Source organism: Mastomys coucha, unplaced genomic scaffold (assembly GCF_008632895.1).
Source record: "Mastomys coucha isolate ucsf_1 unplaced genomic scaffold, UCSF_Mcou_1 pScaffold5, whole genome shotgun sequence".
NCBI classification, from domain to species: Eukaryota; Metazoa; Chordata; class Mammalia; order Rodentia; family Muridae; genus Mastomys; species Mastomys coucha.
In genome coordinates, this window is record NW_022196911.1 from 47,087,175 (window position 1) to 47,103,655 (window position 16,481).

Genomic DNA, 16,481 nt, shown 5'->3' on the forward strand with positions numbered 1-16,481 from the left:
TAATTTATTCAAATAAATCTCTTCTTCCTCTTGTCCCCCTCTTTCTCCTCCTCCTCCCCCTCTTGCTCCTCTTCCTCCTCCTTCCCCTCTTCTTCTTCCTCTTCCCCCTCTTCTTCTTCCTCCTCCCCCTCTTCTTTCTCCTCCTCTTCCCCCTCTTCCTCCTCCTTCTCTTCTTCTCCTCCTTCCCCTCTTCTTCCTCCTCTTCCCTCTCTTCTTCCTCCTCCTCCTCCTCTTCTTCCTCCTCTTCCCCCTCTTCTTCTTCTTGTTCCCCTCTTCTTCCTCTTCCTCCCCCTCTTCCTTCCTCTTCCTCCCCCTCTTCCTTCCTCTTCCTCCCCTTCTTCCTTCCTCCTCCTCCCCTTCTTCCTTCTTCTTCTCCTCCTTTTTGATTTTTTCAATACAATCAAGATAATTCCCCAGGACATTCCCACCGGCCTGACTCCCAGTAGTTGACCATTAACCCTGAACACCACAACTACTAAACATTTTGGTGGTTAGCCTTGCAAATGGTATTTCAATCTGCAGGAGGGGCTTAAGGAGCCCCATGTGTGTTAGGGAAACTCTTCATAAACGTGTAATTGCAGGATTCTGACCAAGGGTACTACTGTGAACAGTCATTAAAGCAGTAAAACCCAGATTAGCTCTGATTGAAGCTAATCTAAGGGTTGCACTTTATATGCCTTTCTTCATGTTTATTTTAACTAACATGGAAGGATACAAGTGTGCCTGCCAGAAGGCAGTGTCAAAGTACTGGAGTTACAGATGGTTATGAGCCATCATGTGGGTGCTGGGAGTTGAACCTGGGTCTTCTGCAAGAACAGCAAGTACTCTTAACCCGTCTCTTTAGCCCTTTATGTGCTTCCCCCCGCCCCCGCCACCCCCAGACAGAGTTTCTCTGTGTAGGTCACAGTGTTAGGACAGTTGAGAAGCACTGCTCTATACACTACTTTGGTTTCTGAATTACTTTACTGCTTTAGCTGTTTTGATTAAGGTTTTGGTCTGGAAGAGTAATGGCTACTTGACAATTAAATCATTAAGATACCAATAAAGAAATGTGTTAATAATGTGTTAATAATCCCAGAACTCGGGAGGCAGAGGCAGGTAGAGCTCTGAATCTGAGGTCAGCCTGGGCTACTGCAAGTTCCAAGACATCCAGGGTCACTCAGAGAAACCCTGTCTCAGCCTTCACACACACACCCCAATGTGTCAAATTTTAGTGTTTTTGCTGGTAATCCTATATTATGTCCTAGGGTCTGGGGGGCGGAGAGGGGACCATACGGTTGTATGTAGTTTGCTGCCTGTAAGCAGCTGTGGAGGAAACCTTAATTTACTAATTTTTTTTTTTTCCGAGTCAGGGTTTCTCTGTGTAGCCCTGGCTGTCCTGGAACTCTGTAGACCAGGCTGGTCTTGAACTCAGAAATCTGCCTGCCTCTGCCTCCCAAGTGCTGGGATTAAAGGCGTGTGCCACCACCCCACCCCCCCGGCCTAAGACTTACTAATTTTTAATGGAGCCTTATATTGAACCTAGGGCTTCCCACTTGCTAGCCAAGAACTCTGTGGCAGAGCTGTCTGTGTTCTTAGCCTAGAACCTCTAGTGCTCCTCCTTGCCTCCGTGCTGATAACAGAGTGAGCCACGTAGGATTTTGTCCTAGAGCAACTTTGTGGCTCAGACGTTTGTTCTCGTTTCAGGCAACCTGACCCCGCACCTGCACAATATCTTTTCCAAGAGTCCCATCTTTGCCGGGGTGGTTCTTCCTCAAGTTCAACACCCCAAAAACGCAAGAAAGAAATACCCAAAGCTCAACGGATTGCTGGCAGATATAGTTCATGTACGTGAAGACATTAAGGCTGGCTGAGAATTTACAGAAATCATAATACCACGGTGTCTTTTCTTCTCTTTGGTGTTAAAGATGGAACCCACAGTTGGGCAAGCATTCTACCACTGAGCCTCATTCCCAGCAATGATACAGTTTAAAATGTTACTTGAAAAAAATGCCAGATAGACCTCTAAAGTGATGTTAACCTGTTACAAATTATTAGAAATTAATAGAAATTAAGATTTAAGATACTGTGGGATAAACTGGGAACACTTGAAAGACTTTCCATGTTTCCCACCACTTTCGGCATCTGGTCTACCAGGATATGGTTGATCTTTGTCCTGCATCATCCTAACTTTCTACAGAGGCATCTGTTGGCAGCTGTCATTTGAATGTACCAAAACTCACCTTAAGTTGGGAAACATTGAGTGAAGTGTGTGTGTGTGTGTGTGTGTGTGTGTGTGTGTGTGTGTGTTGATTTGTTGTTGTGTAAGTATAGTACTTGATAGTATGAGTGTGTGTGCACATGAATGCATCTTGCATGCATGTGTTTCTAAAAGCCAGAAGCTGATGTCAGCTGTCTTTACTTGAATCTCTCATGTTTTTTTGTTGTTGTTTAGTCAGAACCTCTTCCAGGAGTATAGCTCCCTGATATAGTGCATAGTGAACAGGCACAAGGTCCTGGGTTCAGTCCCTACAATGGAAGGGAGATAGAGGGGATAAGAGAGGGAGATCTCCCTTTCAGTGAACCTTAATCTCCTGGCCAGTGAACTTCCATCACCTGTCTCCTCACTGGTTACAGATATATGTGACCATGGTCCTCAAGTTCACATGGCCAACTGAGCCATGGCCCCAGCCCTTGCATCATTACTTTACATTTTACATTATGCTTATGGTAGGTAGCACATGAACACAGCACAAAATTCAAATAATGTAAGGTGAGTTTATTATGAATAGTAAATCTTATTTTATTTCTCTCATCAGTGGTTTCCTATATCAAGAAGAGTGAAGAGACTTATTTTGAGATGAGGGTTGTATGGCTGTAGTAAAGTCCTTGTTTCTAATGTACAGCTTTTTTGGGGGGGGTTATGTTTAGATTTATATGTATGGCTGTTTTGCCTGCATATATGCCCATATACCATGTGTGTGCCTAGTGACCACAGGTGCCAGAAGAAGGTGTTAGGTCTCAAAGTTCCTGACATCATCCATCTACCTCTGCCTTCAGGGTGCTGGAATTAAAAAGACTGCACTGTCAGCATCTGCTTGCTCTTGTCAGCTCTTCATCACTGAGCTGTCTCTCCAGTCCTAATGTACACTTCTAAAAAGAAACATGATTTCTGAAATTTCAGAACAAGAATAATGAAGTATCTATACTTGTAGATACTGGTAGACATGGAAACCTGAATTCCATCCCCCAGAACCTAAATGAAAAGCTGGGGCTGTGGTGTGCACCAGTAATGTCAGTGCTGAGGAGGTGGAGAGAGGAGGACTTCGGCTTCCTGCCAGCTAGTCTGGCTGAATTGCTGAGCTCCTTGTTCAGTGAAAAATAATCTCAAAAACTTAAGATAGAAAGTTATAGAGAAAAAACTCTGACATCAACTTCCAGTCTCCACACGTTTATGATCAGCTGCACACATGAGCTCATACATGTACCACACAAACATACATACTCAGTTTCACTTTATGAATGTCTATTGTGGTAACAAAACCAACCAACTAAGAACCGTGGCATGCAATCTTCCCATCCTACTATTTGTAAGGACAGCCCTTCTAGCCCTGAGAACACTGTTGTACAGCAGTGATAGGATTGTTAGTTTATACTGTGCATTTGGAAGATAGCAGAAGCATCTTTTTATATTTTCATTCTGGTCCTTCTACATAAATTTTTAGGCAAGAGCCAGCAAGATGGGTCAACAGGTCTAAATGCCCGCTGCAAGCCTGGCAGCCTTAATTTCTTCCCAGGAACCCACATAAAGGTGGAAAGAGAACCAACTCCATTTTGTTGTTTTCTAAATTGCACACATGTGCTGGGGCAAGCCTCCTCACCAACAATAAATAATACTAAACATTTGAAAGATGTTGGACAGATGACTTAACATCTTAGTAACAGTGCCTGTGATGTGAGTTATAAAGAAGTGCCGGGGGAAAGGCCCTCTCTCAGGAAGAATACACTTTATCAAGCAGACACCTTTTACTCAAATCCTGACTTCATTGTTTTAATGAATGGGTTCTCTATAATGATAGTTACAGAGGGATCATTATCTGCAGTTTCCTGTTCACAACCTGTCCCATGAGTAGACTTTGGTATTTGGTGATTTCCTCAGCTAAACCATTCCCAGGGTAGAGAAACACAGAAGAGCTGTTCATTGATATTTTATTTTATTTTATTTTATTTGTATTGATGTTTTGCTTGCCTGTATGTGTGTGTACCATGTATGTTTGGTGTCTGCAGAGACCAGAAAGGGGATTTTTATGGAAGGCCTGAATTCAATCCCTAGATCCTACAAGGTGACAAGAGCGAACCCTTAGAGCTGTTTTCTGGCCTCCCTGTGTGACCATGGGATGCACCTGCTGGCATTCACACAAAATAATAACTTTTAAAAATTGCAAGAGTAAATTTCCTAGGTAATAAATGGTCAGAACTTACTGTTAGAAATTTTCTTGTTTACAGACTCTGTTAGCTCTGGGTAATAACTTTGTCATATGTCAAACGTTAGAGGGTTGATTTTAGGGGCAGAGCAGAGCTTAAAGCTCATCTTTCATTAGACTTTCTTCTTTTTTAGGCTTGTTTACAAATTGATCCTGCCGAGAGGATATCGTCTACTGATCTTTTGCGTCACGATTACTTTACTAGAGATGGATTTATTGAGAAGTAAGCATTTGTGGTCTTCCTAGTGTTTTATGTCAGGGGACTTACTAGAAGGGGAATCACTAGATAGAACAATGTTACAAGACACAAATTTTCAATTAACAAACCTAATGGAGTTACTGCGAAAGGTATTGACCAGGTACGTGGTAGGCAGCTAGCTTTCGTCACAGGGCTATAGGTTGTAGGCAGTGTACTAAGATCCCATGATCTTAGTCTGAGCTGCAGTCTCACCTCAGACCTGAGACCATTTAATTCAAGAGCTTTTGATTTTATTTACTTTTAAAGGGTTTAGGGAATCTAATGCCAGTCTGTTTTGTAAGTTTTATGTGGTAGATTTTCCTAGCAGAATGTCTGAACGATCTGCTGCCAGCACACAATTATTGTAAGGTAAATATTTACACCATCTTAGCTGTGTATGGTGACACCTGTCATCCTGGCACTCAGTAAGATGAAGCAGGGGGATTTTTATGCTTGATACCAACTTGGACTACACAGTGATATCCTGTCACAAACAAGTAAAAATAGTGCCATCTCTTGGTGTCAGTTACGATTATATAGCATTTTTAATACCTGATCGAATGGTTCTATTAAGATAAACCATATAAAAAAGATGATTGGTTAATATTACTTGATTCATCAGATTCATTCCAGAGCTGAGAGCTAAATTATTACAGGAAGCAAAGGTTAACTCATTTATAAAGCCAAGAGAGAATTTTAAAGAAAATGAACCCGTGAGAGATGAGAAAAAATCAGTTTTTACCAACACTCTGCTCTATGGAAACCCAACACTTTATGGAAAGGTGAGCCCCTCCTTGCCTTTTGTTTCAGCCTGCGTAGTTGAATGTGCTTAGAGTTCTAATGACAGCAGATTTTCTACATCTTGCCTGTTCCAGGAAGCGGACAGAGACAAAAGGGCCAAGGAGCTCAAAGTCAGAGTCGTTAAGGCCAAAGGTGGAAAAGGAGACGTCCCAGATGTGAAGAAGACAGAGTGTGAAGGTGAACACCGCCAGCAGGGCACAGCTGGTGACACACAGTCCTCATCCCTGGACAAGAAGCCTTCTGTCTCAGAAGTGACAAACCCTGTCAATCCCAGTGCGAATTCTGACGGTGTCAAAGAAGACCCACACTCTGGGGGTTGTATGATAATGCCACCTATCAACCTGACAAGCAGTAATTTGTTGGCTGCAAACCTCAGTTCAAACCTTTCCCACCCCAATTCACGGTGAGCTAGAGTGAGAGGAGGCTTGATTACGTACGCCATCCTCCTGTATGGTACACTGCAGACATACTTAGTGTCAGTGTGAACTGAACCTGAAAAGGATCCTCTCCAGTGGCAATCATGTAGTAGCAGAGCATTCACTGAGGGTTCTTGGGAATGTTATATGAGAAGGTTTTTTCTTAGCTATATAGGTATTAAACTTTTTTTTTTCTTTTGGTTTTTCAAGACAGGGTTTCTCTATATAGCTCTGGCTGTCCTGGAACTCACTCTGTAGACCAGGCTGGCCTCAAACTCAGAAATCCACCTGCCTCTACCTCCCAAGTGCTGGGATTAAAGGCGTGCGCCACCACTGCCCGGCACTTTTTTTTTAGACAAATTTCCACAGAGCTCAGACTATCCTGGAACTTGCTTTGTAACCCGAGCTGGTCTCATATAAATGGTCTCCCAGCCTCAGCCTCCTCAGGGATGGGATTACAGATAGATGCTGTCATTACCAACTTAGATCTTTAATTGTTCACTCATATCTTTGGGATAGCTTTAAAAATATTTATGTCTGTATGTGTCCCTAAGTACTCATACAAGTACCACCACATTCATTCAGTGTCTGTGGAGGCCACAGGGCATCCGATTCCCCTGGAGATGGACTTACAGGCAATTGTGAACCACCCAATGTGGATCTGGGAACTAAATCCAGGTCCTGTGCATAGACAGTATTTTCAATGGCTGAGCCTGGAATATCTTTTTAAAAGAAAAATATCTTCTATTTGAAGAGAAAAGGGATGATTTCACTTAAGTTTTGGCATCCACGTGCCTTGGTGTGTTAGTCCACTTAGTATTGCTATGCCAAAATAACTGATACTCTACTGACGTAGGATACTTTATAGAGTGTTGTTTGGCTCATGGTTATAGTGGCTGGCGCATCCAGCAGCATGATGGCAAGGGCTCCTTGGCTGGGTTACATCATAGCAAAGAAGGAGGCAAGAAATTGACCACATGTAAGAATAGCGTGTGTGCCAATACAGGAGAAAGATTTCAGGGAGGTGCCAGGGTCCTTTATAAAGACACTCTTTTATGGAGAATCCCTCAAGTGCAAGAATGCCTCCTAAGGAAAAAAATCATCAATCCATCCTGAAATCTAGTCACCTCCTTTTTGAGAGCCCTCTCCATTTGCAGGCTCCACCCCTCTCAACACAGCACACTGGGAACAAAATTACAATATGCAGACCATTGGAGGACAAACTATATCTAACTGTAGCACTCAGTACTGCAAAGTAAGCTTTATTTCTGCCTCATAGCAGATTCTCTCAATGGAGAAAGAATAGTTCAAAATAAGGCCTTCATAGCAAATAGCCTTTCAGAGTAAGTATGTTGGTAGAAAAAGTGTCAGGCCAGTTTTAGGTTTAGCGCCTCTGCTGCAGACCGCAAGACTGAGAGTGAGACTGCTGGTGATAGACAGTGAAGACATCAGGTCTGTTTGCAAACTTACACTGGAAGGTACACTGGCTCAATCAGAGTCCAGCAGACTGATCTCGGCTACGGGTTGTGAGGATGAGCAGTCAGTCTGGATAAGCCCGTGGACTTGTCTGTAAGTGCAATGGCCCATCGGACCCTAGGCTGCAGTAGCCTAGGTGTTGAGGTGATGCCTGAGTTGCTTTGCTAGTAAACCATGGTTGTAAGCCCTTCTCAGCCAAGTGCAAACATTCAGAACTCCAGAGGCTGAATGATCCAAGTTTAGAATGATACAAGGGAACAAGTAGGCCCCAAGAGTCATTTCCTGACATGTTTTCACCAGCGGTTAGCCATGCAGTGGTTGTCCTGTCCTAGAGTTCTCAGAACTTCAGACTTGAAGGTTGCCTTTGACACTCAGTGTCTAACAGTACCATGGTATAAATCCTCTCCTTTTCCATAAGCCAGGGTCTGCTTATGTTGCTTACGCTGTCCTTAAGCTAAAAATCCTCAGCCAGTCACTTGAGTGCCAGTGTTACTGGTATTTATAGACTGGCCCACTGTTAATAGCTTACATGTTCGTAACGCTAACAGAAGGACAATTCTGGGAGGTTCTAATAACTTCTCATTTATTTTTAATTAATAGGTTAACTGAAAGAACAAAAAAGAGACGCACTTCTTCACAAACTATTGGACAAACTTTGTCTAATAGCAGACAAGAGGACACAGGTCCCACACAAGTAAGGCAAGATGCTAGTATTAAAACATGAACTTTTGGGCTTGGGAAATGTCTGTCAGTAAAGTGATAGGTGAGCAAGCATAAAGATCAGAGTTTGGACCCACAGCACCGTGTAAAAAACGGCATGGTAGTACATATCTGTAATCCTAACGTGGGTGAGTCAGAGAGGAGGATTCTTAGACTTTACTGGCATCTAGTCTCACCAAATCAATGAACTCCCGGTGGAATGATAAACCTTGTCTTCAAAAATAAGGTCAGAGCTATCCAGAAAGACATCCAGTGTAACTTCTGGCTTCCTTAAGCATGTGCATGTGTGCCCTCACACACATGTATACATATTAGAACACAAACACACAAACATGGAATAAATAAGTTAATAAAATATGGCCTCTTTAAACATTATTTACCTTTTTTTTGTAAGTTCTCACATTAAAAAAATCCCTCCCAGGGCTCAACAGTTAAGAGCGCTGGCTGTTCTTCCAGAGGACCTGAGTTCAATTCCCAGCACCCACATGGCAACTCACACCTGTCTGTAACTCCAGTTCCAGAGGATCTTACACCCTCACACAGACATACATGCAGACAAAACACCACTGTACATAAACTAAATCTTTAAAAAACATTCCCTCCCTCCTACCCTTCCTCCCTTCTTCTCTTTCTTTCTTACCTGTGTTGGGACAAGTCCAAGATTTTGCAGGCACTAAGCAAGTGCCCACTGAGAATACCTTCACCAACCCCTCTTTTCTTCCCCAAAATAGACCATGTTTTCCCCTGTACTTCCAGCTTTTGGGCTATCTCTTTATCTTTTTTTTTCTCTTTTAGATGTATTTTATTTTATATGTGATTACCTACTGGTGCTTGATTACCTGCTGGTGTTTGTGGAGACCAGAAGAGGGCATTGGTTCCCCTGAAACTAGAGTTGTGCATAGCTGTGACCCACCATGTGGGTGCTGAGAACTGAACCCTGGTCCTTTGCAAGAGCAATAAATGCTCTTAACCACTGAGCTGCATCTGTGTCATCTTATTCCTTATCTTAAATTGTTTACTAACGTATGACTTCCATCTTTACAAATCACAACACTTGTGCTTTTTCTCTTTCAAAAAATATCTATGGATTAAAACACTTGCCAAATAGATGTAGCTTCCTTGCTCGAGAAATGCTAGCTATATCTTTCTCTTTCTTGCCCATCATTTCTTTACACAGCACAATCAATTTATAATATTCAAGGCACAGCATTATTTATAATAACAAAAAATTGAAACATGGGGGGGAGACAACGGGTTTGTTCTTGTTGGTTTTGTTTTTTTGTTTTTTGGTTTTTTTTTTTTGTTTTGTTTTTTGGAGGGGAAACTGGGAAAGGAGAAATCACATGACATGTAAATAAAGAAAATATCTAATTAAAAAAAAAAAGAGTAGCTGGTGAGATGGCTCAGTGGGTAAGAGCACTGACTGCTCTTCCAAAGGTCCTAAGTTCAAATTCCAGCAACCACATGGTGGCTCACAACCACCGGTAATGAGATCTGACAACCTCTTCAGGTGTGTCTGAAGTCAGCTACAATGTACTTATGTATAATAATAAAAATAAATCTTTAAAAAAAAAAAAAAGAAAAGAAAAGAAACATCCAGGTGGGGGTGGCACACAACTTTGATCCCAGAGTGCAGGAGGCAGAGGCAGGAAAACCTCTGTTAGGTTGAGGTCAGCCTGGCTTACAGATGTGAGTTCCAGGAACAATTAGGGCTGTTACACAGAGAAATTCTGTCTTTAACAACAACAATGACAACAACAACAAAGTCAAGATTGTGGTTCTCTAAATCAAGGACAGTAAATGGAGTAAAATCCTCACTTGGAAAATGTCCCTGGGAGTCTGGCTGCTTCTGTGTTTAGTGTTGCTCTAGTCCATTGTTTGTGTGTTTGTTGTGCTTTTGTTTTCTTAGGGTCTCACTATGTATCCTAGGCTGGCCGTGAATTCCAGATCCTTTTGCCTGACTCCCAAGTGCTGGGACTGCAGGCATGTCTACCATACCTCATTCTGTTCTGCATCTTGATTATTAAGATAATCTCCAGAACTGTTTTTCATCATCCAAATAGCTAGCACCTGTAGGCTTTAAGACTCTACAGTTGGTCACCCACAGTTCTTCATACTGACTGGTACTTATTTGTTTAGATCCAAACAGAAAAAGGTGCATTTAATGAACGAACAGGTCAGAATGACCAAATAGCAAGTGGGAACAAAAGAAAGCTGAATTTTTCCAAATGTGACAGGAAAGAATTCCATTTCCCCGAACTACCATTCACAATACAGGCAAAGGAGATAAAAGGGATGGAAGGTATGTAGATGGCTCCGATCGGGGAGGGCTGTTTGTAAGAACACTTACCTGGGATCTTTGTAGAAGTAACCAGTTGCTTTAAAAAAGTAAGCTAAGTATAGGGTCAGACTTTTGTTTTGTTTTTTGTTTTGTTTTGTTTTGTTAGTCAGAGTCTGTGGGTTTCTGGCTGTCCTGGAGCTCACTATATAAACCAGGCTGGGCTGAACTCAGATATCTGCCTGCCTCTTCCTTCAGAGTGAGTGCTGAGACTAAAGGTCCATTGTGCCCAGCATTGGTCAGACTTAATAAAGATAATTTTAAAGAAAGATAAAGACAACTGGAAAGGGTAAATGTTCTCTTAGCTTAATGTTGAGATGTTGGGGCAGAATTTGAGGAAGACAAACTTAGTTCCATACATAACGTGGGTAAAGCACCTTCTCTGCTCAGTTGCCCATAAGTGTTGTCGATGTTTTGGGCATGTAGGGATTTGGTGGATTTTTTTCTAAATGTAGAATTTACCCTAACCTTATCATATGTAAGGACTAGTGAGAAGGCTCGGCAGGTAAAGACAGTTGCTGCTAAGCCAAGCCTTGATGACCTGAGTTTGATCATGGGATTTACATTGTAGAAGGAGAGGACTGGCCCCACCCCAGTAAACAAGTGAATAATAAAGATATTGAAATAAAATTAAGCAGATACTTATTTTAAAATAAAATTTATTGTTGTAAGCAGAAGTTTTTCTCTTACCTTGGAAAACAGACACCTTATAAAAATGTGATATAATAGCAAGGTATAAAATGTAGACTATACAACTTGAGGGTCCCTTGATGAAAATAGAGACAAGTTCTTGTGAGATCACAAGATAAAAATCATACCATATCTTACAGCTCACAGTTACTCAGTCCTTTTGAGACTTGAGTTCAAAGGTGGTCGTAGTGGTTCCTGGGATACCTACCTGAAGCCCTTGAGAGGAAAATATAGTTTCAAGGAAGGGCCAACAAATAACATTTTTTTTTTCTCCAAAAGTTAAACAGATAAAAGTGCTGAAGAGAGAATCAAAGAAAACAGAGTCACCTAAAATACCAACTTTACTTAGTATGGACCCAAATCAAGAAAAACAAGAGGTAAACGCTTTATATTCTTTATAGAATGTTGTTTTGTCTTTTACTGAGCATTTAAGTTTAGTTACTATCAGAAAGTTTATACAAATTAAAACTTTTATAATCTTTAAACTTTAGAAACAGGTCTGTTTTTATCTTATTTTATTTATATATATATTTCTGGCTTTTTGATACAGATTCTCACTATGTACCTCTTGCTGTTCTGAAACTCGCAGAGATCTGCCTGCCTCTGCCTCCCCAGTGATGGGATTAAAGGTGTATAACACCATAACAAGTTAATTATGTTCTTATAACCAACTACTGAAAGATTCTTTTTTTTTTTTTTTTTTTTGGTTTTTCAAGATAGGGTTTCTCTGTGTAGCCCTGGCTGTCCTGGAGCTCACTCTGTAGACTAGGCTGGCCTCGAACTCAGAAATGCGCCTGCCTCTGCCTCCCAAGTGCTGGGACTAAAGGCGTGCGCCACCGCTGCCCAGCTACTGAAAGATTCTAAATGTTAGTTTTTGTAGTAGTAAAGACCAGCCCTCTTTTGACTTTTCGATGATTAGAACACACAGCATCCAGGACAAAGAGCAGTGTGGTGTGTTCACCATCCAGCACTGCTCAGGTGACCCGTGCCATGGGACAAGTAGTGGCTGGCTGCCCAGGGCACCCCACCGCTGTGTTTGCCTTTGGCGTTTCCCTTCTGTGTTCTTCCAGTTTACTGTCTGTCACTGTTCCCTAACTATTGTCCTGTTTTCAAAAATGTCTGCTGCCAGCTCCAACCCCACCCACCACATAAATTCTTGGATTTTATTCAGAAATCTTGCTGTCATCAACATTCATTTGAATGCCTTCTTTTAAGGGAAGGAGACTAACCCAGCCACTCACTGAGCCCCAGCATGCATGTGGCCTTGGATTTCCTAATGAGGTCATCTGTGTGTATAATTTATCAATTTTATTATCCCCATTACAAATGAATTGAGTATATTTTAATTCATGATAAAGTTATTCCTGCTTTATTAAAGAAAATTAAGTAAATTAAAAATATGGACAGATGGAAGGTTGTGTAACTCGGTAGTGTGCTGACCCAGCACACACAGGCCCTAACCCCAATAAACCAGGTGTACAGATCTCTATCCCAGCACTTGGAAAGTAGAGGCAGAAGGATCAGAAGTTAAAGGTTATCTTCAGTAACTCTGAGACCATCCTGGGCTATGAGACTTTGTCTCAGAAAAAACAAAAGCTCTCTCTCTCTCTCTCTCACACACACACACACACACACACATGTATGTACGTATGTGTGTGTGTGTGTGTGTGTGTGTGTGTGTGTGTGTGTGTGTATAGATTTTTCTGAAAACCTATAAGGCATTTCCATTGTGACATTTAGAGCTATAGTCTTGTTTTGGCAGTCCCAGGACTACTTGTGTATGTCACAATCTACTTTGCAGAACCAGAGCTGTTATTGACCAGGAAAACCATTAAGGAATGTCTTTTAGTTCATTATAAGTCACAAGATTCTTTAAGCATATGCATTTAAGAGATGTACTTATGTCCTGGAAGTCTGCATAGCATACCATTTGCAAATCTGTTGGCTTGTTGGGTGAGTTAGGGATCTTGGGTTTTCTGTGATGTGCCACTGTATTTACCCTGCTATTCCATGAGAGGCCCAGAAACCCAAACCACATATGTGTGCAGGGGAAAAATGAATCAAAACAGTTCTCTCAGATGTTTACGAGATGTGGAATTCCTGAAAAGGTAGCCTTGAAAAGAGTAATGGAAAGTAATTGTAGTTATTAAAAGCAACCAGGAGCTGTCAGTGTTGCTCAGAGCTTCTCTGTACTCCATTCAGAAGCTCTAGTGCATAGCGGAGACTGAGACAGCACTAGTCTAAACACATCTTAGTGAGTTAACATCAAAATTAAGAAAATGCCTGAGCTGGTGAGATGATTCAGTGCATAAAGATGTTGCCAGGTCAGAAGACCCAAGGTCTAACTCTACAATGGACATAGCAGAAAGAACGAACCAGGCCTCACAAGTTGGCTCTGACTTTTACATGAACATCTTACACACACAGAATAAATCTATGTCAAAATTTCCTTAGCGATGTATGGTTTCACATGCCTTTAATACCAACACTTGAGGGGCAGAGGCAGGTGAGTCACTGTGAGTTCAAGAACAGCCTGGTCTACATAGTGAATTCCAGGCCAGCCAGAGTTTCATAGTGAGACCTGTCTCAAAATTGAGTCTTCTAAATTTTCAGTCTGTAGTTTATTTTTAGTTTGAGAGAATGTAACATACTTTTCAAAACATGTGGTAGGAGCTAGGAGTGTAGCACCTAGTGCTTGCCTAGCATGGGCGTGGTCTCCAGTACCCAAGACAAACATCAGAAGACAGGGGATAGCAACTTGGCTCTTCCACTGCTTGGTTTTTAAATTACTTCATCAGATCCAAGCACTTCCTAGATGTGTATCCAACTCTTTCATGGGTCTTTGTTAGCAATACATTGACATATGAAGGAACACACTGAAGGGGCTCTTTGACCAGACAGAACCCTGTGTGACTGTGAGTGAGTGGCCTTGTCAAGAGAGGAAAGAGCCCACGGGAAGGGGAAGCCAGGGTAAGTAGCTTTGTTTGATGAGGAGTCCTTTGTCACCAGTCTCCCAGAGCCCTTATGAAGCAACCCTGGCAGTAAAATAAAAGGATTTTATCTCAGCCTGAGTTCCCTTAGCCAGTGACTCACCACTTCCTGTTTGTTTTTAGAACACAAGAAATGCTTCAGCTAAAAAGAGAGGAACCTGTTAACTGTAGACTAGAAAATGTGGGGATCCCAGAATCATGTGTGGTTAAAACAACTTTCTTTTTGTCAATGTTACATGCACGGACATGCTGACTAGCTTCTAACCCTGGGTAGCTGGGTGTAGTCTCCTATTTTTGCCTATAAATTTAAATTTATAATACTGTTCTTGTTTTCTTTCTTTCTTTCTTTTTTTTTGGGGGGGTGGTGGGGAGTGTTTCAAGACAGGGTTTCTCTGTATAGCCCTGGCTGTCCTGGAACTCACTCTGTAGACCAGGCTGGCCTCGAACTCAGAAATCTGCCTGCCTCTGCCTCCCAAGTGCTGGGATTAAAGGTGTGCACCACCACTGCCTGGCTGTTCTTATTTTCTTAATTTGAACATTAAGTTCACAAATGCCTGTTAATAGAACTACATTTCACATCAGGTCATGCAATTTTGTTTAATCATCTGTTATTTCTAACATGTTGATTAGTCTTTGTTCCTGGGTTTCGTTTAGAGCTTTATAATTATAGAAGGGAAAGTTACTAAATATGTAACAGAGAGTTCCAGTATAAATATGTAATACAGAGAGTCCCAAGGAGAATATGTAATACAGAGAGTTCCAATGAAGATATGCAGTACATAACATTCTAATGTAAATATGTAGCACAGAGGGGGCTGAAGAGATAGCTCAGTGATTAAGAGGACTGACTGTTCTTCCAGAGGTTCTGAGTTCAATTCCCAGCAACCACATGGTAGCTCATAACCATCTGAAATGGGATCTGATGTCCTCTTTTGGTGTGTCTGATGATAGCTACAGTGTACACATATACATAAAATAAAATAAAAAAAACCATAGTAACACAGAAAGTCCCAATGTAAATATATAATACAGTCTCAATGTAAATATATAACAGAGTCCCAATGTAAATGTTTAATACAGAATACCAATGTAAACATGTGATAAAGAGTCCCAATGTAAATATATAATAGAGAGTCCTAATGCAAATATATAATACAGAATCCCAGTATAAATATGTAACACAGTGTCCCAATGCCTAGGTGCCCAAAGATTCTGAAGGCAAAGAAGATAAGCATGAGCAGATGTTGGGTTCTACATCAAACATGTTGGCCAGACATTTGGCCTTGTCCTGTATAGTTTGGATTAAACGATGAGACTTAAGCTGAGTATACATTCAGTAGACCGCCTATAGTGTAACGTTAGTACAGTCACGGCTTTGACAGCAGATACTTACATTTCTTATCCCTGGTTCTTACTGGCTTGGTTTTTAATTTTAGGGTGGAGATGGCGATTGTGAGGGGAAGAATTTGAAGAGGAACAGATTTTTTTTTTCCCGATAGTGCTTTGTCTTTTAAGTAATCTTAAAAATACAAGCTTGACAACTCCTTCCTTTTTATTATATACAATAGAATGTAACATAGGTTGCTACTAAGATAGCCACCCATCCCATCTGCATCAGCATCATCTACTTTTTTGGTTTTGCTAGCAAAATTTTAACCATTTTTTGCTTTCTTCTAAAAACTGTTATTTTGATGCTGTGATTTGAAATTATAAAGTCACCTGCTCTGCCTGCTTCCTTCCTTGCCATGATTTCTGAGTGGGTTGTCACATGATGTGCCCTGCTCACACCACTCTCACACTGCTGAGAGTCCAAACCTCATAACCCAGGGATCTCCTGGAAAACACTGGCCTCTTCAAGTGGATGCTCCATGAACCTTCTTATCTGTTGTCTTAGTAACCACTCGTTGCCATCACATGATGAAAGACATTCTGTTGTCAGCAGTGAAGCATTTATAGTACTTACATAACATCTGACAGTGATATGATGTTCCTAGGTTAAACTCCTTGAAATGAAACAATTGCCTGCATTCTCTGACTCCCCTAGTGTAATAGTTCCTTCCATTTAGCCAGAAGAATTTCTTGAAGAAGCAATGCACAACATGAGAAAGGTTACTTTCTATCCTGGGCTGTTTTCTGTTGCTGAATAATACAAACTGGGTAGTTAGTTACATAAAAAGAAAAAAAACAAAGATTACTTGGCTTTGGGGGCTAGAGAGATGGCTTAGTGGTTAAGAGCACTGACTGTTCTTCAAAGGTCCTGATTTCAAATCCCAGCAACCACATGGTGGCTCACAACCATCCATCATGAGATCTGACGCCCTCTTCTGGTGTGTCTGAAGACAGCTACAG

General features: G+C 41.4%; 1 protein-coding gene across 15 annotated transcripts in view; it reads left to right on the forward strand.

The window, feature by feature from the left end:
• Cdkl3 (cyclin dependent kinase like 3) overlaps positions 1-16,481 on the forward strand; it is an 87,574-nt gene that overhangs the window by 21,584 nt on the left and 49,509 nt on the right. For 12 of the 15 annotated variants that reach the window (XM_031350774.1, XM_031350772.1, XM_031350770.1 and 9 more), the window contains 7 exons: positions 1,687-1,826; positions 4,598-4,686; positions 5,324-5,483; positions 5,577-5,905; positions 7,995-8,088; positions 10,254-10,416; positions 11,422-11,519. In XM_031350774.1, coding sequence (XP_031206634.1) covers positions 1,687-1,826; positions 4,598-4,686; positions 5,324-5,483; positions 5,577-5,905; positions 7,995-8,088; positions 10,254-10,416; positions 11,422-11,519 — 1,073 coding nt within the window. Of the gene's footprint in view, positions 1-1,686; positions 1,827-4,597; positions 4,687-5,323; positions 5,484-5,576; positions 5,906-7,994; positions 8,089-10,253; positions 10,417-11,421; positions 11,520-15,568; positions 15,867-16,481 lie in introns of those variants that run through there. The other 3 variants (XM_031350781.1, XM_031350780.1, XM_031350783.1) reach the window with 2 other exon arrangements.